The following is a 26,644-nucleotide window of genomic DNA, read 5'->3' as shown; positions in this document are numbered from 1 at the left end:
ATTGTGAGTGGCTCCGCTAATGCAGGGGAGTTTTTTACTACCCGTTATCTGCACTGAACCCAGAACCTCAAGTTTCGGAGGTTTGTTTTTGAACAAAATTTAACAAGACTCAACAAACGGTCAAAACAACCGAAAACTTGACTATTCCGAGGGCCAAAATTTAATGCGTAACCGCTTATATCGAAGAGCTTTTCAGGTCCGATCTAATCCTTGCAAACAAAACATCAGGTTTGGTATGGTAATTTTTGAAAAAAAATTTTTTTTGAAAAATCAAAAATATTGGTCAAATATATCCTCAACAAAAAATTTCGAAAAATGTAGACAAAACAGGAAAGCAAAAAAAGACCAGATGAGTATTCATATTCAAGCACACGAAAATACAGGCGATCTTTCTGTGGATACCCTTTTTTTGAAAACCTGTAAAAGGGTTTTTGACAAAAAAAACTTTCGCAAAAAGTATAAAAATTTTCCAAAGCGCCTCAAAGAAAATTTTGAAGAAAAACTGATACACTTTCTTAATATTTGTTTTTATCACACAGAAATTCTAGGACGCATACAAAGCAGGGCATTAAAGTTTCAAATTAGCAACTGAGCAAAAGTTACGAAGCGGAAAAAAGGCCGACAATCTTGGAACACACACCAGTTGAGCCGAAAAAAAAATATTATTCGAAATAATTTTATTTAAAAAAATTTTAAAAGAAAGTTTCAAGACCCCTGAAACTAGCCGGTAGTAACTAGTATCCAGCTAATAGTTAAATTTGAATATTCATGATTTTGAGCATGTCAGCTGAATAGCTTGTCAGGTAAAGATCATTGAACATGTCAAGTGATTCAACTGATTTTTTAACGTAGTTTTTAACAAGCAAAAAAGTCTACCTTCCGATTTGGTAATGCCGTCTAATCGCAAGCCTAAAATCTCGTTTTGCAATTTGAAAAAACAAAAAGAAAAAGCAATCCAAAAAACTGAAATATGTATTTTTAGGGGGGAGCGCGCGTCGAAAAAACGCAATTTTTGGTCAAACCTGTACGAAAAAGCCTAGAAAGTTAATCAAAACAGTCTTTTTCAAGCTTTGAGAGAGCTTGGAAAGTCAATTTGATGGACCTACAAAACAATCCTTGAAAAGACGCCCCCTTGATAAATAACCAATGGCGTGTTTTACATTCAGTAAAAAGATACCCTATGTGTGATTTGCGGGGCTTTTTATGGGTTTGTTTTCTTCCATCTCTTTTTCCTAATGCCGCTAGCAAAGGCGTGTTTCTTTGTTCTAATCTCAGTCAGAAGCGCTGATCTCGGTAAGAACCTCTTGTAGCTTCTCGTTCAATAGTTGTGCGGTAAGCACGACTCTACTACATTTCTCTATTCTGGCCCTGCAGTCTGGTTTCGAAGCAAAGTCAACGAGCTTTGCCTGGAATTATTCCAAAGATTTTTACTTCATCAGGTGCATGCTGATAAAAAAAACATATGATTCCAACGCTATTACTCAAGTAGTGACAAAAATATCTTCGAATGTATTCAAGTTCTTCTCTTCGATGTTACGTCCCTATTGAGCCGCTTTTTCAGAGAAAACCTTTCATCTTGTTTCTGGCTCCGAGTTTTCGTAATTTGCATATCGTCTCATAATCTACTGTGATAAATTGCCCCGCTTTTTCATATCTTTTCCGCTTTTGATTTTGCCAATTAACTTTTTTGCATAAATGCATAACCAATTGCATAATTTTCAATAGTGGTACAATCTAATACCACTTTAAAACAATGTCTAGCATAAAACTTATTTATTGAAAGACATAATTATGAAGTTTTGCATACTCGGCATTTTAACCTACAAGATATATGATACATATATGATTTACACAATATTGTAATATAGAAAATTTTGAAAATTTGTGGACTGAATTTAGACAATTTAGACAGTAGTGTGGGAAAAAGTAGATTTAGCTAGCGTTCTCTCTGCAGAAAAATTGCTTCTAAAAACTCAGTGCACAAAAAAAACTAAGAAAAACATTCCATCAAACTCCAGATCACTAAAAACAATAACTTTTATTAATGGGAACCTTTCCTGAGTCAAAAAAAATTAAAACGCATCCGAAACCTTGGATGATCAACATGTTCGTAGAATTTTGATCAGGAGCAACCATAGGAGAACCTAAAAATTAGTCTTACTACGCAATCCTGTATTTCAGTTTCATGAACAAACATTTAAATTTAAAAATCATTTTTCACTTTAACTTTGATGGCACGATAGTCGATGCTATTCGCACCAGGCACAAAAACAATAACTTTATTATTCTGGTGAAGCAATTTCGCAAGGTTTTGGCAAGGTTTGAAAAGTAGCTTCGAAGTTGGAGACAACAATTTGAAGCAATAAGCGCAAGAACAATTTCACTAATATCAGAAACCACGGTTATATGATTACTGGTAGCAAAAGGAAAACAAACACAAAACATATGACCTAAGACGTTTCGTAATCGCAAAAAATTATTACACAGAGGCCAAGCGGAGCTTCCCATCCGTTGCAATACAACGTAGGCGTAGCACTGCAAGCTAGCAAATAAAAAATGAATAGAAAAACCTAATTAAAAAAATGAAATCATTTTTTTTTGGAAAAGTGATAATTTTAATTTCAAAAAAACTGTCAGCACGATTAAATATACTTTCAGCGCAAGCCAAACTACCAATATACTGACGAAAAAAACATAGACAGACGCCTGATGAACCAAAAACAAAAAAAAATCATAAAAAAGGTTGTCAAAAAAAGTTTTGAGCGTTTACGTTTGAACTTTCAACTTCTAAACCACTGAATTAGTAAAAACAACGATAAACAACAACTTCTGCGCTCCAAATGATAAAAGTAAATAGACAAGCAGACCGGAAAATAATCAGCCGAAATCATTGCCACTGTATAAAATTTCTAGGCGAAAAAAGACATGGACAGTAAATTTACAAACTACAAGTGTTTTAATCAACAAAACATGCAACTACACTGAACATTGCTTACAGTACAAAAAGTTTCGAGATGTAGCAACTAAGAAAACAAAACAAGCAGACAAGCGATAGTTCGAATAATCAATTTTTGCCGGAAGAAAAAATCAAGTTCAGGCCGGGACTCGAACCCCACACCTTACGAGCCTGATTTTTGATGATCGATAATAAAGCAAGTTCAACTTGCGATACAGCAAAAACATTGCGTTAACGATGATGAAAAGATCAAAGAACAACAAAAATTTTTGAAAAAAATCAAATTTTGCATTAAAAGATAGTGAATATATAAGGAGAAAAAACTTCTTGAGAAAGACAGTTTTTGTTTTTAAATTTCTTTTTAAAAAGTTTCATATGTTCTTAGCAATTTCTTTAGATAGCCTGCAAAAAAACTGGGAACTTCTTAACGAGCGGCCACTAAATTCCACTCTCGTTAAGACCTATATTGTAGTCATAAAAAATTAGGCTATAATTTTCTAAAACAGAAAAACTTTACCGCTTAAAACATACAAAAACATAGGAAATTAAATTCCCTTTGAAGTACGGAACATATCCTTTTACTTAACCGATAAACCAAAAACCGATACCGTTTATTCGACAAAAAAAAATAAAATCAGAGTTGATAAATCTGTTAAGTTCAGAACAGTTTTCAGTTATAAAATCAACTGTTTATATCAAAACAAAACCCACGCTTCCTTAAAGAAGCTAATAAAAACGGTAACCGATAAAATAAAAACATTTGAAAAAAAAAATTAGCCGACGAAAACAACTAATCCAAAAAAAAACATGATTTGAAGAAATTAATTACTACTTCATACGGACTGAGTAGTTATATTTGGAACTTCATGAAACTGAACGAGACAATACGTGAAATTAACTTCACGTGTTTGTTAATTTCTTACAAAATTTGTAGAAAAGTTGTTTACGGGAAAAAGCCTAGTTCCCGGTTACAAGACACTTGACCTCTCAAGTATATACAACATCATTTTCCACTTCACTGAAACATTTAAGCCCATCATTTTGATTTCATATAACTGATAATTATCTGTAGTGTTTCGTTTTTTGGCTGCTTTGCAAAATAAAAGCAAATCTGGTGATCAGAAAATATCCGTGAGAAAACGAAGTGTTATGAAAGTTCTGATTTAAATTTTTTTAAAAGGCAAATCACAAATACTTTCAGTCTTGCAGCAGTAACAATTAGGGCACAACTCGCAACCTTAAAAAGAGCATTAACTTTTATTTTTTTTAAAGAGTGTTTAAACTACATCCGTTCAAGAGCGTTTTAATGGCCGTAGTTTAACAAGAGCGCTTTAAACGTTTAGCAGGAGCCTTTTAAACGTTTGAAAAAAGCGTTCAAACTACGGCCATTCCCACATAGTGTTCTAGCTAAGCAAAACGAAACAAAGTTGCACTTCGCGTACACAAGCAAAAATATTATCGATAACGCTATTAGGAAAAACTGAATGAGTAAAACTTTGACTCTACGAAACTTCTTAAGTGGCCCATACCAATTATGAGTCTACATAATTGATAAGTGACGCAAGCTAATTATGATGCATTGCAATACCGGTCAATTTGAAAAAAAAATTACCAACTAACAAGCCTCATTTTATACCGCGGACGCATTTTAACTATTATATGAAGAAGTTTATTAAAAACATCCGACCCAGCCCAGGTTCGAACCCTCTTATTTTGTTGCGGGTTTCATTCCCTACCTCTACGCTACAGAACCATGATACCTTGAAGCTAAAGTGTAATTTGTAATATAACAGTCTGCATTAATATCCTTAGCATTGGCTGTACTTATTAGCTGGTTATTGACCAACATAATCATTTTCAAAATGAACACTAATAATTGCGACTTAGGATTTTTTATTAAACCATACATGTTTCATTTGCACAAGTATATTGAGTCTCGTAAATTTTTTTGAAATGGGCAAAACTAATAAATGATCCACGGAGAAGCAGCTGCAACAAATTCAATGAAACCATCTTAACCTAAAAACTATTAAATTTCAAAGTTATCAAAAAAAAGATCAGGTTCAATAATTTATACCCAACATTTCATCCTTCTACCTTGGTTTAGTAACAGACAGCTGTAAGTAAATAAACCACAAAATGATGACAACTCATTTTTTTGCAAAACTCGGATCTATTTCATCAAAACACAGAACTTCCCTTTGTGAAAGGTTAGAGAAATTATCATATTCAGCTCATTTCTCTAAAGAATGATCTATGAACAGATATATTATTTCATGGTTAATTGGCAACGCCAAGACGAAGTTGCAACAAAAATGGCAAAAAAAAGCTTTGAAAATGCTTTCCAAATGCCAGTAAAATTCAAAAAAAATCGAAAAATTTTGAAAAAATCAGATTGAGCGACTACGCAATTATGCATTTAAAATCTTTGAGACTGATTCGAGGGTCCTAGCTGATTTCTAGATTCTAGATAGTTTATAGTCTAAGTTTAACCCTAATGTCGTTCATAGTAACAGGTAGCTATACAAATAAATAGATTAGATACAATCTTAGCTTAAAGAGAACAGATACAATCTTAGCGTACAGTTTGAGTTTTCAACCCTATATAATTCAAAGTAACATGTAGCTATACGAAACGAAAGAAAAACGACAACCCACCTTTCCGAATTTTTCTTAGAAAAATCTAAAAAATTTCCCAATTAAACACTATGATTAACTTAACTTAATCTTATGATTTCGCTTCAGAAAAAAAAACGAAAAATCTGTCCATGAAGTTTTAATTATGAAAACTGAACTACAGCGCGAGACTGATTCAACTATTCCGGGTTAGAGTTATAGTTGCAGCTAAATATTTGGGTATTCTTTCCGCTTTTCCACAAAAAACATATCGTTCTTGAGAAAAACTATTATATAAAAACATAGCCAACAAACAGTTGGAAAAGAGTAAAAGACGCTAAATAACAAAAAATTAGACTGGTTTTTTTGAAAAAATCTCAGCCTTCAAATTTCGAAGAAAAAATAGATGGCTTGAAAAACTTCCTTCAATTACCAGAACAATTTATTATTGACAATTTTTTCGTGAAATTGACCAAATTTGAGAAGACTGGATCAATATAAACAGCAATATAAACAGCTGAGAAAATTGATAATTTAATTCCACTTTCGAGACTAGAAGTCGATCACGTTTTTCGTGACTTTTCCACCTTTGCTGTTCGATAGTGGAGTTTGCAATAGAAACAATAGAAACCAACAAGACGAAAAATCAAAATTAAGCATGAAAAAATTTTAAGACTTTTTCCTGAAAAAAGCAAAACAAAAAATCACCAAGACCTACATAAGAGTACTCACTGCGTTCAGAGTTTTCAAGAAATGCAAGTAAAACGCAAATTACAAAGCCAAAATAAATAAAGTTTGAAAAAAAAACAGCCGACTTAGCAATTATGAATCCTACTCTTTCTGAATGAGCCTAGTGACCTATATAGTTTGCAGAAAATCTTATAGTAAGAACGAGACGCTCTAATAGAGCAAATACTTTACATGCTTAAACTGCAGCTAAAATGCATGCAACTTAGAGCTGAAAAACACTTCTTTCTGCAAGTTAGATTGGGACAACTTGAACTGATTTTATAAAGCACTTGTTTGTGAGTAAGAAAATGCTTTCCAAAAAAATTTCAATTTTTCAAGCTTGCTGGGCTGAAATGTAAAAAATTGCATCTCTAAAACTTACATCTATTTAAAAACAAAAAACAAGCTGCCAAAATTATAAATCACAATTAAAGTTAAACGACATTTCTTAGAAACTTTTCCCCTCAGTTATCAAAAAGAAACCCTTTAGTAAAATTTTCGGTAACCTAAAAAATATCGAACAAAATTATCGTAACGGTAACTATAGCGAAAAAAATATGTATCTGATAACTATACCGGCTGTTTCATATTTCAAGGTTCGGAGTGTTAAGATTGGCATTTTAACGTAAAACGAACACATTTAGAGTAATATGGGTCAATCGGTAGTAGTTGTCTATAAGTCAGACGTGTTTTGGAGCCATTTGCATTGGAGAGCGCAACCTGCAGTCCTGCTATGAGCTCCAGACAACATTATCTTTCAGATGGAATAAAAATTTCTGTCAAAACAGCTTAGTTAAGTGAAAATTGACTGAATAAAAAACACTCCAAGCATAAATATCCTCACTTTCTTCGAGAGTCGGAACAAAAATGCTCTATTATGTCATAAAAGAGCTAATAGTTGAATGACACGCTGCTAGATTTTATCAGCTTTCTCTCTCTGAAACCAGAAAACTATCTATGCTTCGCTTTGTCTCACTTTCAACTACCTTTCTTCTCTTTGAAAGAGAGTGATGTAGAAGGTAAATTGTGAGCTAGAGATTATATTTTAGATTGATCAATTGTTAACAGCACCGTTTTTGAGTCTCATTGTGTAGAGAAAAGTGAATATACACACTGGGAGAAGGAAAAGGGTGGTAGGAAAATGCACCATCAAAACTCCTGTCTTTTCTACGCAGTCCAGATAACACACCATACCAACTCAACATTTTCATTACATAATTTAACAATTAGTTATAACTTAGTAGCGGTAGCACCAATTTAAGCGGCCTTCCAAACAAGAAACAACTAATTTTAAGGCGAACTTTCAAAAACTGTTTCTTGACATGGACAAAAACACTTGATGGAAATTATTTCATAAAGAACTTGCTGACAAACAACAACCTGGAAAGACTTTGAAACAAAATTTTATCATGACGGTAACTACAGAAAACAGTCTTAAGAATAATCAGTGGCTTTTCCTTCGTTTTTGTACTGCTCGACTCAAATTTTGGCAAAATTTGCCAACTGGGCACACGAATGGTGTATTTTACAGTTATATGGAAAGTAAGGAAGTAATGGGAGTAATTTACTACTTGAATTCAACAAAAGAAACTATTCTGTAACTATTAAATCAACCTCTGAAGAAACGTGAAATGTACAACTGGTGATTTTTACTGCCTGGTCGAAGAAGTTCATTTTCAAATATGCAACCAAAGTGCACAATACGACCAGGCAGTGTGTGTCAATTTAAACTCACAAAATATACAACTTTTCTAAATAACTTATTCTAAGTTTCAGTTTTTGTTGCTCAGTTGAGTTGAAATGGAATAGTTTGCATCATTTCATCAGGCTGACCAAAACATCAACCTATCAAAAAAGATGCTTGCTAAGTCACAGTATTTGGCATTTGTATTGTCTTTTCGTGCTCATGTTTTCGACACATTTGATCAAACCAGTGCATTCAAAATTGATACATTAGTGCAGTAATTTGTTACAGTGCACTAATAATCGTTCATCGTGTTCTGGGTCACGTCTGGTTTGATTCTTTGGTTCCGTTCGGGTCGTTTCAGACTAGAGTTGTATGAAGCTAGTTATGTAGCTGGTTGAGCACTTGTTCGATCTGTTCGGCGGCCGCGAAGTCCTTTTTGTCGATGAGAGTGAACTGGCGTGCGAATGTGATGAGGTAGGAGAAGAGGTCGATCGTGGATGCGTCCACCTTCTTCTCCACTAGACTGTGGAAGTGTGCGTGCAACAGGTGGGTGAGAATGCAGAACAGAGATCTGCAGCTGCGCTTCACCAGATTCTCAAAGTCGTTGTTGAACTGGTTGCCTGAACATTAAAACTAGTCATACTTTTGAGACTGATGTTCACAATTATCATAACATAATTTGATCATTACTCAAGAAATTACTTTCGTTCTATTTTACTACATCCATTTCCGGGTAACCGATCCTAAAAAAACTTCTAGAGAGCATTCGGCGCCAATATTTATAATAATCCTGAAAAAGGACCGCGCGCTACAACGGTTTATCAATACCATCCAGAAACCTTTTTGGCCTTTTTTTCATAAAATTGCTTGCGGCGCAGAAAAATTCCTCAAAATTGGTTCTTTATGATGTTTTGAGAGATCGGAAATCAATTTGGCAGACCTAAAAACGTGTTTGAAAATCCACCCACACCTCCTTAAGAAAATCCTAGCTCCGCCCCTAAACTTCACACTAAATTTTAATTTGCCAAATTTTCGCCACTTGTCCTAATTATTTTCATACATGCGTGTGCCATAATGCAGAAAGATCTACAGCTGAATTATGTTTTTCACAACGAACAAGGTTACAAAAAAATCCTGAAAATCATTCTGACTGAAGCCAAAAATACCACTGAAGATACTCTGAACCAATTAACTTGTTCTCAGTTACTTAACCTCGTTTTTTCCTTCAAACTTGATCTTTTTTGAATCAACCATTCTCACATCAGATAATAGCAGGTCATATCGTATGTTGGTCCTTTCCCTTGTGGATAAATCGTCTTAGTATCATTTACAACTTGACCTCAGTTAAATCTAATGTGGGCGCCAGTTTTACAACAGGAACAGTATAATTGAGGTTCCACGTAGTCGCAAATAACTTGACATCAATTTATACTTGATCGAACGATAAAAACGACATTTATTTAGGCAACGGTCAACAATGAGGCCTTGATTTCATTTATTCAACCAATCGGTCATTTAAGTGACGTAGCAACAGGAAAAGTCACACGGGTGTCGCAAGTTCATCGATAGAATTTTCCAAACCGCTTAAAATTTGTATGTTTATCTGACTTAGTTATTGGTAGATTTGATTTTATAGGAAAACTTGAATATATCAAAAAAAATTTAACCGGTTAGTAGAGAAACACGCTTGTACTCTGTTATTTCTTAACCCAATGAATCACCTTAACTTTTTTTTGAACTTTTCGCCATGGGTCAGTGTTAACAAAAAGTAACCCGGATAGCCGGTTACTGTGCAACTAGCACACAATGTTCTGATGAAAAAAAAACTTAAAGTTTTTTTTTCTTTAAATTAGTGTCGTTTTAGTGCGTGGTGAGATTCGAGAACTGAACAAACGCATACAAAATTAGTGAATTAGGCAAGATCGATACCATTTTTCTGCAAAAAAAATGAATAGCAAACAAAAATTGGCAAGAAAACTTTAAAAATTGTTTAAGCAATTTCTAATTTTTTGTATATATTTTTTTAAATAAGCGCTAATTGAAACATCCAAAACTAGTTTTTCATAAGTAAATTCAAACTTTGCGAGTCTAAAAAAACATTAAAAGATTAAATTTCCTTATAACGAACGTTACTCGATCGCGTTACTCACTCGAAATTAGACTAAATCTCAAAACTTCCAACCAGTGTTTCTCAAAATTGGGACAATTTTTCGAATTTTGTGTCGTTCGAATTTAAAATGATATCAATCGACCCATTCCAATGATTGTTTTATAGAATTTTCCGCTGGTAACAAAAAAAACTAAAACACCCGACTACAAAGTTCCTCCCCATTTTCAATGGTCGGAAAAATAAATTTGAAGTTTGAGGTTAACTTTGAACCCAAGCCGAATCCCGAAATTTCGCAGGCTCAAAACATTACAAAAATTGTCAATTAAAATACAAAAAGCTAGCGCTTCAATTAAGTCACATTCCTTTTAATACAATCTTACCATATTTTGATGGGAACAGGTCCTCGTTGTCTAATATCTTCTCTAGATTCTTGAGAGAGTTCTCTATGGCCGTCTTGGCGTCTATGGCTGATTTGTGTCCACTTTTCTTCCCTGTCCGCTCATCTGTCATCGTCCATACACTAGAAACACTATTTTTAAATCATATTCTCATTCTGATCAATATTAACTTAAAAAAAGTCACTTTAATGACAAATTTCGAAAAAATATTCTGCTTAAAATTAATGCAATGAAATGAAAGAAGCCTTTTATAAAGATTCATTCGAGTGTTGGTACATGACAAAATAAAATCCACTGGTTAGAGTGTGCAAGTAGCACAGTATGTTCCCACCAACGCGATGTAAAGAATACTTAAAAAACCGTGAAGTGGTCGGATCGGAATAATAAAGGGCAAATAATTGAATGGACAAATAAATGAGTCGCGCAAACAATGCATGCAGAGAGAGAGAGAGAGAGAGAGAGATGAATGATAGATGACTCACGAGTTGTTGGGCGGTGCTGATAGATTGGTACATTGGCAATGTTGAGAGAGGTGGTTGCTCAGCCAGAACATGCCGACAAAGCGCACGAGGAATGTCGCTGCAACACACAAACAATTCAATTAAAATCACACACGCTTCAACGAAGAAGCGTTTCCTAATTCAGTAAAATTTACATCCCCCAAATTTAGAAACGTGCCTACAAGGGCTGTATAAAATAGCATCTAGATAAAATAGCATAAGCTTTTGCAAGCTTTAATTTTGTGTTATCAAGTGCTTTTTGTAACTAAATTTGCAGTTCTGGAAGAACATTTAATATCGTCGTCCTGAAAGAGCTCGAGGAACATTTTATCATGGCCATTGAGTAGCAGATGCATGACTACTTCCAAATTTTACTATTTTTTGAAACAAAAAAAAACAGAAAAGCTTTATTTTTGAAAGTTTTATTTTTAGGCAATCGCGTGCTTTTTTAAGTAAATGTGCATTTATGGAAGAATAATTGATATCGTGGTTTTGAAAGAACTGGAGGAACATTTATACATGGCCATTGAGTGACAGATGAATGACTATTTATTCATTTTCACTACTTTTTGAAACTTTTTCTTTTGTTGTGCACATTTACAAGCAAAATTTCTGATATAAAATAAAGTGATAAATAGGCACAATATTTTGGCTAGTATTAGGGTCGACAAAACTGATTGGCTAATATGTAATTGAACTTATTTTCAAAAGGTTCAAATTTTTATGCCATTTTATCTTTATGCTTAAGTTACGGTCACCCGTACCTACATGCAAATTATGAATGTGGCAAATTCATTCAACAAACTCACCCCAACTCATAAACACTATGTGATTTATATCTCAGCAAGAGTACGCTTATCGCCACTTGTATTTAGTCACGCAAAAACACCCAGCGGATTATTATCTCACAATCAGTAGCGTGTCGAGGGGGGAGGGGGCGGCTGTCTCCCCGTCCCTCAATTTTGGTTGCCAAACTTTTCCAGTTTCCCGTTTTTGGCCTTTTCTTGAAAAACATCGCCAGCGGTGAAGAAAATTTTTGGCAATAGAGGGTAATAGTATTTTCTCCTTCATTCGATGTTCCTTTTTAGCAATAAATCACCACCTTGCATGTCATGTACAAATGAGTGTCAAAAAAGATTTCATTATTAAATTTTTTTTCAGCATACTTGAATCTGATGCCGGGTAGAAAGCGTTCATCGAAAGTTAACCATTTCAACCTTCAATTAACAACAAACAGCCGCTCAAGAATATATTCCCTTTTAAGAAATATATTACCAAAGGTGAAATCATTATTGCTTCTAAATATAAACAACACCCGCTAAGCTGACTCAACTTCATTTCGAGATTATTATCAAAAACTGCAAAGGAAGTAAGTTAATGCATTCACAGTGGGAAAAATTGAACTTGCTGATTTCTTTTTAGTTTTCAGCACAGTGCTGTCTAGAGTTGACGATTACTTCCTTCCTAATTATTCCGTCAATTTCACAAAGATGAAAATGAACTCATCATGTGACGTTACGGAACATTGAATATCGTATCGCTTCATTCGAAGGATAAACTATTCAAAGGTTCCGCATCAAACACGTGGTCTCAAGACTGCGCTAGAAGATAACATTTTTTGAGTTCATAGATTCAAGATTGAACAGGTTCAAGCTATACCATATGATTCTTGTTCCCAAAAGTGCAATTTGAAAGCTGCTACTTATATTTGGTCATCACAAACTGTAGTAAATTCTCATGACAAAAGAACTCAATTAGAATGGGGATCATACCGCAATTTCATAAGTTCAGTAGCCTTTACTTTCAAAATTGCATTTCAAGAAAACAATCCCTTCAAAAATGCTTCCAAATTTCACATCAGATCAAGTTTGATTAAAATTGTCCATCTTGTTCTGCTTAAAATTGTGCAAGGAAAAAATGACATGCAACCCCAGCCTTATTATTTTAAAATTTCTTACATATAATATATATAATATTAAAAGCTAGCACTCAAAACAGCGGATATTTTTCATTTTTTGCCCCTTCGGCAAGACAATTTACCCCAGTTCAGTTTTGCTCTATTTTTAGGAGCAATCTTTTAAGAACTCGTAAGAAATAAATATAGCTTGAAGCTGATTCGGCACATACTCTGACACTTCTTCGGAAACTTTCAGCGTTAGTAGACCCTAAAAGTATAGCCCTTGCATGGTTAACGCTCACTTGGAAAAAAAAATAATTTAGCTTCCTAATAAAACTTTTCATGAAAAACAAGAATACTACAGTATTTTCAACGCTTATGACTCTCAAAACAATATAACACTGAATCCACAAAAGCAGATGCTGACACAAATAGAACATATGTGCAATGTAAGCACTAAAGCTGATAAAAAAAATTTAACAAAGAAAGTAGAACAAAGAAGCCGCTGGTTATTCCCATTTATAATGAATTGTCTTGTGAAAACGGACATCTGGCGAGTTTTTCCGGTCAAAGACCTTTGATGGAAGATTCATAGCTCTGTTTTTGAAAAGCAACTTATTTTCATTAACACATGAGATTGAACTACTCCCATTTTCCCATGGGACCATTGCGCCAACGCAACACATCGCAAAAGTTATCAAAGGAGCTGCTGATTTTGTTTAAGCCAAACAGTTATATAATGCCTCATATTTAAAGAAATATCTTACAGGTTATTAACATTAGGCACAGAAGATCTCGCGAACGTTTGAAACACGAACATCAGTCATATGGTTCAAAATCAGCCAACTACCTAACCTTCCCCCCCGACCCACGTCTCTGTTATGAACAGTTTCTACTTGTAAAAAAAACAAGGAACCGTGCTCAAAACATGAATTTTGATGAAAAAAATACGAAAACAATGAACAAAGAGCAGAACATACCGTGGTAAGCTAGCCACTCAAGGCGGTCGAAGCCACGAGGTAATTGCACCATAATTTTGCACTCTTGATATCTGCGAGTTCGCTCCAGCGTCGCGCAGCTGGCTAAGTAGGCCGGATGATTGCCTCCAGCGCCGCCTCCGAAGCCAAGCCCCATCGTCGCCGAGGAGATCCCGCTGCAGTTCAACTCATCCGCGCTTTCGTTCGGCGACGACTCGCTGCCTGGGGTCGTGTTCGCGGATCCACGAAGCGCACCCACGAGAGAATGTGGAAAGGAAGATATGTTAAAATTGGCGACTTGAGGGTGATGTCCAGCTGTTGAGTGCTGGTCCGACTGTAGCGACTCGCCCTTGTGTGTAAAACAGTGAGAATTGTTGTTGGTTTCCTGTTGCCTCTGAGGTTGGTGACTAAGATTGGACGATGTAAAGCTAGACAGTAGACTGTTGGTCGTCGGACTAGTACCCAGGGGCGAGTATGTCCCCCCTCCGCCTGCCCCGCAGTTCGGACTATGAGATCCTCCCCCACCAGTTTGGTTTGTGTTTGCAGCTGCTTTCTTGGCAGCTGACTTTCTGGAAAAATTTACACCAATATTGCTCAAAATTGAAGTCATCTTTCCACGCTCAGGCAGGACAGATCGAGTTTCTTTAAGATCAATTTAGTAAACCAGAGACAAAACTAACTAATCTCGTGAGCCAATCGCAATGCAATGCGATGAACTGTTAAGGCTCATCAGCTATTTATATCTCTGAAAAGAAAGGGTTGCGAATAATAATCCAGAAAAAAATTGCTTAACTAATATATCGAACTTTTCTCTTGGCCAAGAAGAACTTGAATAATCTGGTAATTTTTTTTACGGTGAATAGTCCAGACTTGAAATTTCCAATTAAAAGAATTGTTTAACTAATTTTGATTGCCAATTTGAATTTCAAGCTCAAACGAGTTTTAAAGTAAAACGTAAAACTAGTAGTAATATGGCTACGAATTTGAATTATAATCGGCGTTGTGTTAAAAGAGGCTCAAGTTAAATGCATTTAGTGCACAAAAAATGATAATTGGCAATTAGAAGCAGGTATTCGCAAGCGTAAAGACCAGTAGTAATTCTGATGACTTAAAAAGAAGGTGCAGAAAAATTGCCTCAGTGGTCGAAGTACCTTCAGATATGCAGAGTAAAAACTAACAATGAGCAACCGCGATGGAATTTAATTAAATGCTTGAAGTTACAAACCATAGTCGTCTTTATTACTACAACTATTTTATAAAATGAAGTCTGGATGGCAAAACTTTCACAAGAGACTTGGTATCAAGACTAAAACATACCAACGATAAAACTCAAGTTTGTTCTTGAACAATAACTCCTTTCTTTAATTTGATCTAACAAGTGAAGTGGTGTTACAAATTGGCCGGTCGGTGTGCAACTATGACGTGTATTGCCAAGCTTTTCATTGGACAAAAATTTAACGCCGCATGAGACCATTTGACCAAATGACCTGAAGTTGTGAACCAAAACAAACCGGCGAAGTAAAAATGGTATAAGTCTGTATTTGAGAACTGTATTAATAAAACTGAATGGAGAAGGAAAAACAGAAGGCGCTGCGATAAAATCAGCGTTCAATTAAGAAAGGGTTATTGACAAATTAAAATTATGTTTTGAATCACCAAGTTAATCCAATATTAAAAAATTTCATTGATCGAGCCACATTTATAAGCTAAAATGGGTTATGCAGTTCTTTTTACCATAATCAAAAAAGACCATTCTAAAAAATTCATAAAAAATCGATTAAGAAATTGAAAATAACTCAAGTCAATTGATCTAAACGCGCGAACCAGAAAATGTTTCCCATTAGACAAAACAGATGTTAGGAAATTAAAAAACAGAAACTATAATTACAAACTGTTGCAAAATAATGTCAATAAAACGCAGATGACAACGCAAATCTATTCATGCATATGATGATATCTTTAATGCTTCCTTTTTCTGCTAAAAAATTGAAAAACCAAAACAAAACAAGATTGGCTCGTTACTCTTCAATTAGCACAGAATGTTCCGATCATAGTCTTAGAAAAATAAGTGTCGTTTGTTTTCGGCCTGGGGTAAAAAGATATGAACGAAAAATTAGAGATTAGGCATGTTATGCATTCATAGTATGCAAATTGAAAAACAATTTTTGTGGAGAAATGACGAGAACGTTATAAAAAGGCGCACTAACGTTACTCGAGTAAAACTCAGTTTTGTTCCGACCTTGGAAATAGGGAGAAACTTTGTATTCGGGTCTGTTTTAGTTTTTCTTTCTTTTTGTTGTCCACCAAAAATCAGGCACCACAAATAATCATCTGACTGGGTTGAGTGATATATACCAGTGTCGAGAAAAATCCGTTTGAAATTTTTGGTTTTCGTCTTATTTCGAGCAAAATAGGCCAGCGAGCAGTCTTACCTCAGCTTAATGATGCCTAATTTAAGGCCTAAAAACTTAATTTTAAGCAAGTAAAATTAGTTTTTGGAGATTTTAGCTCCATTTAAAAAAAAAAATCGAATTAAAAAAATTTGAAATTTGTTTTTTTTCTAAATTTGTTTTTCTAGTCAATTTTCAAAAAAAAATTGTCGAGTTAGCCTATTTCTACTACGACTGCCGATCATTCCTAAATTATAGTTCTACATCAGATCACTTATCACACCACGCAGAAAAAACTAAAATAATTTTAAAAAAAACTTTGTATGTAGTTTTTTTTAAGACTATGGCCGTCTTGCGTTTATGCGTTTATCACCGGCTCTCCTTATAACGTTTTGAGCTTTTAAGACATTAAAAATAAGCGTAAGACTGCTCGCTCGCTCGAACAAGTACGAAAGGCCAAAAACTTCAAACCGTTTTTTCTCGACACTGGGAATTTTTTTTGACATTTTTAAATTTCGTTCGAATCACGACTGTAAGGGTTTTAATATGATATCACTCAGCTTTCTCCTATGATTATTTATGGTAGCTGATTTTGCGAGGAAAACAAAAAAAGCAAGAAAAAACCTAAGACACCCGAATACAAAGTTCGTCCCCATTTTTCAAATGGTCGAAACAATCGAAGTGAATGTCGTTTTGTAGCTCGCTAAATTAAAAACAACAAGAAAACTAAAAATGTACCTCGAATTAGGCCCCGTTTCATAATTCGATATTTCAATCAACATGGGCTATTTATGTAATGAAATTAAGTTTAAGACTAACTTATCACGTGGGCATGAAAGAAAGGTAGAACAGATATAAGATCAAAACTATAAATTTTATGAAAAAATTATGAGATTTCTAATTGATAACGCGACCAGAATACATTCATTCATTGACTGTTTAGCGTGACTCTTACAAAAAAAACTTATCTTTCACAGCAAACAAATCTGATTAAAATCTGATTCTCATAAAGGATTCAAACTTTTGTTGAAAAAATTTATTTACGAAAAATCAGAAATTGGCATATCTCTTACATAACAAGTGCAATGCTGCAAAAACAGGAATACAAACAGGGATAGCCAGTTCTCCCTGAGCAAGTAGCAGTAAAGGTTCCGACCACAGTTACAAAAAATGGCCCAACACTATGTTTTCCAGCTTTTAGGGAGTAGAGATACAAAACTTGGCCTGGAAAAATTTCTACTGATTTCAGTTATCTAAATCATTCAGTGACTAACCTACAATTCAGCAAACATCAAGTCAAAATTCTAATTTGATCCAGTAAAACTTCTTAAAAACTTTTTCGTGCTTGGCAAGTTCTGAAAGAAACTTCAAAACTGCTGGTTTAAGCTAAAAATTCATTATATTTATATTTATAAAATTCATTACCTTAAAAAATGCTTTACGCTTTCTACTCCTTCGTTAACTTGCTCAAATTTAGAGTAAAAAGCAATAGTTTAATACCATTTTTTCTCAAAATTGCGAAAAATATAGAAATGTATAAAAAAAATTTCGAATCACAACTGTAATGGCTTTAATGTGATATATCATACGACCTATTTTGATAATTATTTAAGGTACCCGATTTTTCGAGTAAAAATTAAAACACCCAAAGAAAATGAAGAAAATTCCTCCCAAATTTCGGCAGCCGAAACAACAAAAAATCGCATTCCGAAAGAATAATAAGCCAGTTTGCCAAAATAAATTTCACCATTCTGTGAGCTTAAGTTTCTAACCCGTTGTGATCGTTTTATCTCGCAAGTTTAACAAACCTCTTCAGAAACTTTGGTTGGAAAAATTCTGCTACGGATTGCCAGACACCGCTCGGTTCTGAAGTCAAAATACTAGTGAAGACACCTTTCCGAATCGCTTGTGATCAAAATGCCTCTATTGATCAGCCGTCTCGATGTTACCAAAAGCACCAGATCCATTTCTACCTCATTTTTTAAAATTTGTTATTGCGAAAATAGGCTGAAGCAATAATTGAACAGTTCAGATTAGAACGTTCAAATTAATTTCAGCCATATGCATGAGCTTCAAATTTTTTGCCGGCAGGTACGGTAAGTGAATAATCAAAAAAGTCATTTCGACAAATTTCAACCTGGTGGCTAATGCTATTTATCAACAAACTGAAACAAAGTAAGCGAGGGAATTTATGCGATTAACATACATTTTCTGGCGGAAATAACGGAGCGATAAAGGATTTAACTACAAACGAGCTAAAGGGAAGCCAAAATCCAGAGACCGGCTTGCAGCAGAAAGAAATAGCCAAGGCACAAGCCTTCAGGCACCCCAGTTTTGTGACATTTTATGACGTATGCAAGGTCTTCTATTTCAGACCATGCTGGAAGTTGAATAAGAGTCCAATAACAAATTCAGTGAAGCCGCTCGAAAAGAAAGTCTATCACATTTGCATGACACTTCTCTATTAAATTACGTCAGTGGCTTGACTAAAATACAACCTGGGCAAAAATTGATGAAAAAGCTATATGTCAACGACGCACGCGTAAAGATTTTTATAACGGATTTTTATAGCTCTATGACTGAAATACCATTTTTAAAAGCTAAATGCGTTGCCAGCATCTATTCATTTATTTCAACAGAGTATTTACAACACGGTGAAAAAAGAGCTGCTGAGCTCTTTAGGGGAAACTCTTCTTCGCTTTATCCTTCAAATCCGGGGCTCAAGTGAATAAAATTGGTGCAAAAACTGTATTTATGATGCCAGTTCCAGTCAGCTTCAAGATAACATTTTCAGCTGAGAGGGCGGGCAATAGACTGAATTTTTACCTTGCATAGAAAAGGGGCTCAAATTTGCCCTCTTATCTGAGCACTTCAAAAAGATATGAACGAACATAATTGACAATGACGTTAAGGCAGTTTGATTTTGAACTTAACTGAAAGTTATTCCAAAGCTAAGATGAACTAAGATGCAGCCGAATCAATGATAGTCCACTTGGAGTTGACAATTGCATTAGAAACAGTAAAATTGTAGCTAGCTTTAAAAATTCTTCGGTAAGAAAAAATGCAGCAACTCCGTGCAACAAAGCAAACCTGAGTTTGTATATAGTAACACACTATCATTGCCATGGCAGGGTATCGAATACACGACCTGACGCTACCAAACTCAAGACCTTAACACTAACCTAAGTACCTTTGTTTTATCCTTACGCTTAATACTTCAAACTAGCAAATTACAATCAGCTGAACAACAAAGTATATCATAATTTTAGTCAATCTTAAGCCACTCCTAGCCACTAGTGGCTTCATTTTCGAATTCTCATTTTAAAATAAACAAACTTGGCAAGAACAGCTACGTCACTAGTTAAAACGGAGACATGGTACGATATTTTCATACACTAGTGAAAAACAGACAGCGTCATTTGCCAGTCAAAATATAATACATGCAACCTAAGGAACTAATCATGATCACGATCTATGAATCAATTAATTGAACTACCGAATGAGAAATCAGACCACTTCAAAGATCTTTCGAAAAAATAGAGACGTAACGATATTTGTAACGATATTGCTAACAATTTTTTTCTCGATATTTGTTGTTTGAGCTTCAATAAAGGTCTTCAAGTGCTTCAATCTCCTGCTCTAAGTGTTAAAATTGAAACAATTTCAATTTGCAATTCACGATAAAAAGACACAGAAAAAATAGCGCCCAGTTGCTGTCCGAGTAAAAGAGCACAATAAGTGTTTGACCGCTTGATTTGTTTTTCTTGTATTGAGTTTCGTGACAAAAAGTTATCCACTCTGCGGAAAACTCTTTTCTTGCATTGAGTTTTGTGAAAATTTTTTTAATCTACTGTGCGGTTTATGATTTGGTCCTGTGAGCCGAGACAATTTTAATCAGATCTGAACAAACAGCTTTGCGTGTTAGCGTAAAGCAACGAATGTTCAAAGATGGCTGTAGACTAGGGGCCCAGCTGAAAGCTGGAGAGACCTGTTTGATTATTTTAATATTGATTATTTTAAAATTTCAGGTTTCTCAAGTCGATAGCGCCCTTCCTACGCAAAAAAAGTGAAAGAGAAGCTTATGCATTCATTGGTAACGCTTTGGTAAAAAGTTTTCATGAGGGAACTTTTCAAGTTGACTATTTCTAAGTGTATAGCTCTTCCCCTAGACAAATTAGGGACGAGCCGTTTGTGTAGGGGGGTTCCTACAACCTGGTCTATCGATTAAACCCTTAATCCCAAATCTGGACGGGTAGTTTTTGAGGAAATCGGAAAGATTTGAAAAAAGGCCAAAAAAGTCAAAAAAGTGACTTTTCCTAAGTCTATAGCTCTTCCCCTCGGCAAGTTAAGGACCAGCCGCTTGTGCGGGGGAGTTTCCTACAACCTGGTCTATCGATTAAACCCTTAATTCCAAATCTGGATGGGTAGTTTTTGAGGAAATCGATAATTTCCGAAAAAATAGGCAAAAAAATCAAAAAAGTGACTTTTCCTAAGTGTACAGCTCTTCCCCGAGACAAATTAAGGACCAGCCGCTTGGGCAGGGGAGTTTCCTACAACCTGGTCTATCGATTAAACCCTTAATCCCAAATCTGGATGGGTAGTTTTTGAAGAAATCGAAAAAGTTTGAAAAAATGGCCTAAAAACCGAAAAATTGACTATTCCTAAGTGTATAGCTCTTCCCCTAGACAAATTAGGGACGAGCCGTTTGTGTAGGGGGGGGGGGGTTCCTACAACCTGGTCTATCGATTAAACCCTTAATCCCAAATCTGGACGGGTAGTTTTTGAGGAAATCGGAAAGATTTGAAAAAAGGCTAAAAAAGTCAAAAAAGTGACTTTTCCTAAGTGTACAGCTCTTCCCCGAGACAAATTAAGGACCAGCCGCTTGGGCAGGGGAGTTTCCTACAACCTGGTCTATCGATTAAACTCTTAATCCCAAATCTGGATGGGTAGTTTTTGAAGAAATCGAAAAAGTTTGAAAAAATGGCCTAAAAACCGAAAAATTGACTATTCCTAAGTGTATAGCTCTTCCCCTAGACAAATAAGAGACGACCCGTTTGTGTAGGGGGGGGTTCCCACAACCCGGTCTATCGATTAAACCCTTAATCCCAAATCTGGACGGGTAGTTTTTGAGGAAATCGGAAAGATTTGAAAAAAGGCCAAAAAAGTCAAAAAAGTGACTTTTTCTAAGTCTATAGCTCTTCCCCTAGGCAAGTTAAGGACCAGCCGCTTGTGCGCGGGAGTTTCCTACAACCTGGTCTATCGATTAAACCCTGAATTCCAAATCTGGATGGGTAGTTTTTGAGGAAATCGATAATTTCCGAAAAATAGGCAAAAAAATCAAAAAAAGTGACTTTTCCTAAGTCTATAGCTCTTCCCCTAAGCAAATTAGGGACCAGCCGCTTATGCGGGGGAGTTTCCTACAACCTGGTCTATCGATTAAACCCTTAATTCCAAATCTGGATGGGTAGTTTTTGAGGAAATCGATAATTTCCGAAAAAATAGGCAAAAAAATCAAAAAAGTGACTTTTCCTAAGTGTACAGCTCTTCCCCGAGACAAATAAGGACCAGCCGCTTGGGCAGGGGAGTTTCCTACAACCTGGTCTATCGATTAAACCCTTAATCCCAAATCTGGATGGGTAGTTTTTGAAGAAATCGAAAAAGATTGAAAAAATGACCTAAAAACCGAAAAATTGACTATTCCTAAGTGTATAGCTCTTCCCCTAGACAAATTAGGGACGAGCCGTTTGTGTAGGGGGGGGGGGTTCCTACAACCTGGTCTATCGATTAAACCCTTAATCCCAAATCTGGACGGGTAGTTTTTGAGGAAATCGGAAAGATTTGAAAAAAGGCCAAAAAAGTCAAAAAAGTGACTTTTCCTAAGTCTATAGCTCTTCCCCTCGGCAAGTTAAGGACCAGCCGCTTGTGCGTGGGAGTTTCCTACAACCTGGTCTATCGATTAAACCCTTAATTCCAAATCTGGATGGGTAGTTTTTGAGGAAAACGATAATTTCCGAAAAAATAGGCAAAAAAATCAAAAAAGTGACTTTTCCTAAGTGTACAGCTCTTCCCCGAGACAAATAAGGACCAGCCGCTTGGGCAGGGGAGTTTCCTACAACCTGGTCTATCGATTAAACCCTTAATCCCAAATCTGGATGGGTAGTTTGAAGAAATCGAAAAAGTTTGAAAAAATGACCTAAAAACCGAAAAATTGACTATTCCTAAGTGTATAGCTCTTCCCCTAGACAAATTAGGGACGAGCCGTTTGTGTAGGGGGGGGGGGGTTCCTACAACCTGGTCTATCGATTAAACCCTTAATCCCAAATCTGGACGGGTAGTTTTTGAGGAAATCGGAAAGATTTGAAAAAAGGCCAAAAAAGTCAAAAAAGTGACTTTTCCTAAGTCTATAGCTCTTCCCCTCGGCAAGTTAAGGACCAGCCGCTTGTGCGGGGGAGTTTCCTACAACCTGGTCTATCGATTAAACCCTTAATTCTAAATCTGGATGGGTAGTTTTTGAGGAAATCGATAATTTCCGAAAAAATAGGCAAAAAAATCAAAAAAGTGACTTTTCCTAAGTGTACAGCTCTTCCCCGAGACAAATTAAGGACCAGCCGCTTGGGCAGGGGAGTTTCCTACAACCTGGTCTATCGATTAAACCCTTAATCCCAAATCTGGATGGGTAGTTTTTGAAGAAATCGAAAAAGTTTGAAAAAATGGCCTAAAAACCGAAAAATTGACTATTCCTAAGTGTATAGCTCTTCCCCTAGACAAATTAGGGACGAGCCGTTTGTGTAGGGGGGTTCCTACAACCTGGTCTATCGATTAAACCCTTAATCTCAAATCTGGACGGGTAGTTTTTGAGGAAATCGGAAAGATTTGAAAAAAGGCCAAAAGTCAAAAAAGTGACTTTTCCTAAGTCTATAGCTCTTTCCCTAGGCAAGTTAAGGACCAGCCGCTTGTGCGGGGGAGTTTCCTACAACCTGGTCTATCGATTAAACCTTGAATTCCAAATCTGGATGGGTAGTTTTTGAGGAAATCGATAATTTCCGAAAAAATAGGCAAAAAAATCAAAAAAAGTGACATTTCCTAAGTCTATAGCTCTTCCCCTAGGCAAGTTAAGGACCAGCCGCTTGTGCGGGGGAGTTTCCTACAACCTGGTCTATCGATTAAACCCTGAATTTCAAATCTGGATGGGTAGTTTTTGAGGAAATCGATAATTTCTTAAAAAATAGGCAACAAAATCAAAAAAGTGACTTTTCCTAAGTCTATAGCTCTTCCCCTAAGCAAGTTAAGGACCAGCCGCTTGTGCGGGGGAGTTTCCTACAACCTGGTCTATCGATTAAACCCTGAATTCCAAATCTGGATGGGTAGTTTTTGAGGAAATCGATAATTTCCGAAAAAATAGGCAAAAAAATCAAAAAAAAAGTGACATTTCCTAAGTCTATAGCTCTTCCCCTAGGCAAGTTAAGGACCAGCCGCTTGTTCATGGGAGTTTCCTACAACCTGGTCTATCGATTAAACCCTTAATCCCAAATCTAGACGGGTAGTTTTTGAGGAAATCGAAAATTTCCGAAAAAATGGGCAAAAAGTGAAAAAAGTACCGAGTTGTGAAGCTTTTCTAAGACCGTAGGGGGTAAAAATTGCCCTAAATTTCATGCAGGCAGGTAGGTGAAACGCTACTGAATCCATTGGTACCACTTTTATGAGAATCTGACGGGTAGTTTTTTGGGAAAGAGAATTTTTCCAAAAAGCGTCTCAAAAAAAAAAAAAAAAAAAACCAGATCTCACCTGGAAAAAAAAAACGTTTTCATAATACCTGTTTAATAAATGAAACAGCAATTTAAAAACTGAAAAGAAAAACTTCTCGGTTATTCAAACGGCATTTTTTCAGTTATAATTAATGATTATGCGTTGTTTAGTTAAGAAGCAGTTCACTCATTCAGGTTGTTTCAGTTTGAATAACTCGAGGGGTCATAAAATGACATGACGGTAAGAACAGAGCGTAGTGGTGGTATACTATTTGCCTTTTTTTCAACTTAAGTCGCACACACTGAAGATCATAGTTATCTGCGAAGCAGATCCGCCAAACTTTATACATGGCGGATAATTTGCCCTCTGATGGCTAAGAGCATAAGGAAAGTACTTCAGATCAAGCAGCCAAGGTTAAGTAATGGAGGCACGAGGTTCAGCGAAACACATTTTAATATGGTACTGTATCCGTTACCGTAAGAGTTTTCGTACGAAATACACAGAATTGAGAGGAAAAATCAAGTTGGGCAAAAATTTGCTAAGTCGAAGAAGACTGTTCGAGATGGCTTGAGATTAGAAAACTAGAAAATAAACACTTCTCGTTTATTAATACGGCATTTTTTTTCCAGCTATTATTGATGATTATGCGTTGTTTAGTTAAGAAACAGTCCAATTAAGTTGTTTCAGTTTGATTAAGTTGAGGAGGCACAAAATGACATGACTATAAAAACAGCATTCATAATTTCACAAATAAACACCTTTTGCTTTCAAAAAAAGATTGGGCATCTTTTAAAAAATACAATACTTGAATTGTGAGGAACAATCAATCTGGGCAATAGTTGTTTTCCATTCAATGTATAATCTTTTTTGAAAAATACATCTTTGTTTTGAAAGTTATGGTTTTTAATTGAAAAATTGACTGTTCTTGAAATTATTAATGCTGTTTTTTCGTCAGGTCATTTTAAGGCCCCTCAGTTTATTCAACCTGAAACAATCTGATTGGTTGAACAGCTTCTTAACTTAAAAACGCATAATCATCAATTAAAACTATTAAAAAAACGTCGTATTAATAACCGAGAAGTATTTATTTTCTAATTTCAAATCTAAAGCCATCTCTAAATATTCTTAATTTACTTAACAAATATTGCCCAGCTTGGTTTCTCCTTGCAATTCTATGTTTTTTATGAAAATTTGTACGGTATCGAATGCAGTACCATTTTAAGTTGTTTCAGCTTTGACTTCAGTAAAATTGATTTTTTTAGAGCCATTTTTAATTTTTTTTTGTCATTTTTCGACAAAAACCGTTATTTTTTACTTGACTAAGACTGTCGAATAATCCTAACTTTCAGGTTTTCGTCAGATAATTTCATCAAACCACGCACAAAAAACACTCATTTGAAGAAAACAAAAAAGATTTTGCATTTCTTAAGAATCTGGTCGGAACATTAAAAGGCTACGATTTACCTCAAAAACCTGTTTCGATAACGAGATTTGGATGACAGCTATTAGCTATTATTTCCTACTTTCTTTGATAGTCGGAACAAACAAGGATCAAAATTTATGACGTGAATATTCAGATTGTACAGTTAGTGAAGAAAACACCGAATTGGAATTCAGAAATTACTACATTTATGCCAAAAACAGAAAAAGATGGATATGGTTCCGCACATCTTTCTACATATCATAGCATGACGCGCTAACGCAGCCAATTAGACTTGAACAGAATCCCGTTGACCCTAAAAACAACTTTGTTATACAATATTTTGAGCAATCCCCCCAAGCCCACACACACGCATGAAAATCATATTTCGCCCACCAAACCACTCAATATTAATTGACAAGGTCAAAAAGATAACCGAAACTACTTAAACCGTTTAAATCGTAGTACTAATAAAGGAAATAATTTAAAACTAGAGCTGCATAATTTACAATTAACAGGAATACCTGAGAATTACTGCATCAATTATAGTAAGAATTGCTTAAATCAGAAAAAATCCATGCAGTAGAAAATAAGCTGACAAAAAAAGCAGAAAAACGAAGTAAGTGCGGCAAATTAACATTTAAAAAATTCGTTTGAAAAATAGCTCCTGACCGAAACGAACATCAGAGCTCAAGAAACTGCGTTATTCCTAAGCCAAACGCGCAAAATTACTAGCTAGCTTGATACGCTAATAAAGCAACTTGTCGAATTCTGTGAACTTAGTTGTTACCGGAGAAAAATCTAGTTCCCGATTGCAATACTTTTGCTATTCGCAAAGATAATCAACGGCCAGAACACTAAATGTAATCCTCGAGATTTCAAGGAAAAATTTAAACTTTATCATACTTTATAACAACTCTATAAATACACAAAGTTTGTAATCACGAAATGACAAAATGAATAACTAGTAGACAAAATAACCAAGAATCGGAGAATCAATGCAACACTTGAAGCATTAACTGTGCTTGTTTTTGATAACAGTGACGGTTAATTTAACCAATCGATGGGGCGCAGTGTGACTAAATTTGGGAGGTGTTCTATTGACTTCAGGGTGATAAGGAAGACACGTAGGGAACTAAAAGGAAATTGGGAATGTGGGCGGAAGGCGACAATTTAATCGAATCCGAAAAGCCATATTGTACAGTAAGTCAGCTAGTC

At 35.4% G+C, this 26,644-nt stretch overlaps 1 protein-coding gene across 2 annotated transcripts in view; it reads right to left on the bottom strand.

Annotated features, from left to right (window-relative positions):
- Window positions 1–7,309: 7,309 nt before the first annotated feature.
- LOC134848178 (uncharacterized) overlaps window positions 7,310–26,644 on the bottom strand; it is a 34,509-nt gene continuing 15,174 nt past the window's right edge. For both annotated transcript variants that reach the window (XM_063865551.1, XM_063865558.1), the window contains exons 2-5: window positions 13,874–14,439; window positions 10,979–11,075; window positions 10,479–10,618; window positions 7,310–8,608 (exon numbers count right to left, since the gene is read on the bottom strand). In XM_063865551.1, coding sequence (XP_063721621.1) covers window positions 8,367–8,608; window positions 10,479–10,618; window positions 10,979–11,075; window positions 13,874–14,439 — 1,045 coding nt within the window. In that variant the 3' untranslated portion in view covers window positions 7,310–8,366. The remainder of the gene's footprint in view (window positions 8,609–10,478; window positions 10,619–10,978; window positions 11,076–13,873; window positions 14,440–26,644) is intronic.

Source organism: Symsagittifera roscoffensis, chromosome 1, assembly GCF_963678635.1.
Source record: "Symsagittifera roscoffensis chromosome 1, txSymRosc1.1, whole genome shotgun sequence".
Classification (NCBI taxonomy): domain Eukaryota; kingdom Metazoa; phylum Xenacoelomorpha; order Acoela; family Convolutidae; genus Symsagittifera; species Symsagittifera roscoffensis.
The sequence above is the reverse complement of the archived record's forward strand: the minus strand, read 5'-3'. Positions and strand labels throughout refer to the sequence as shown.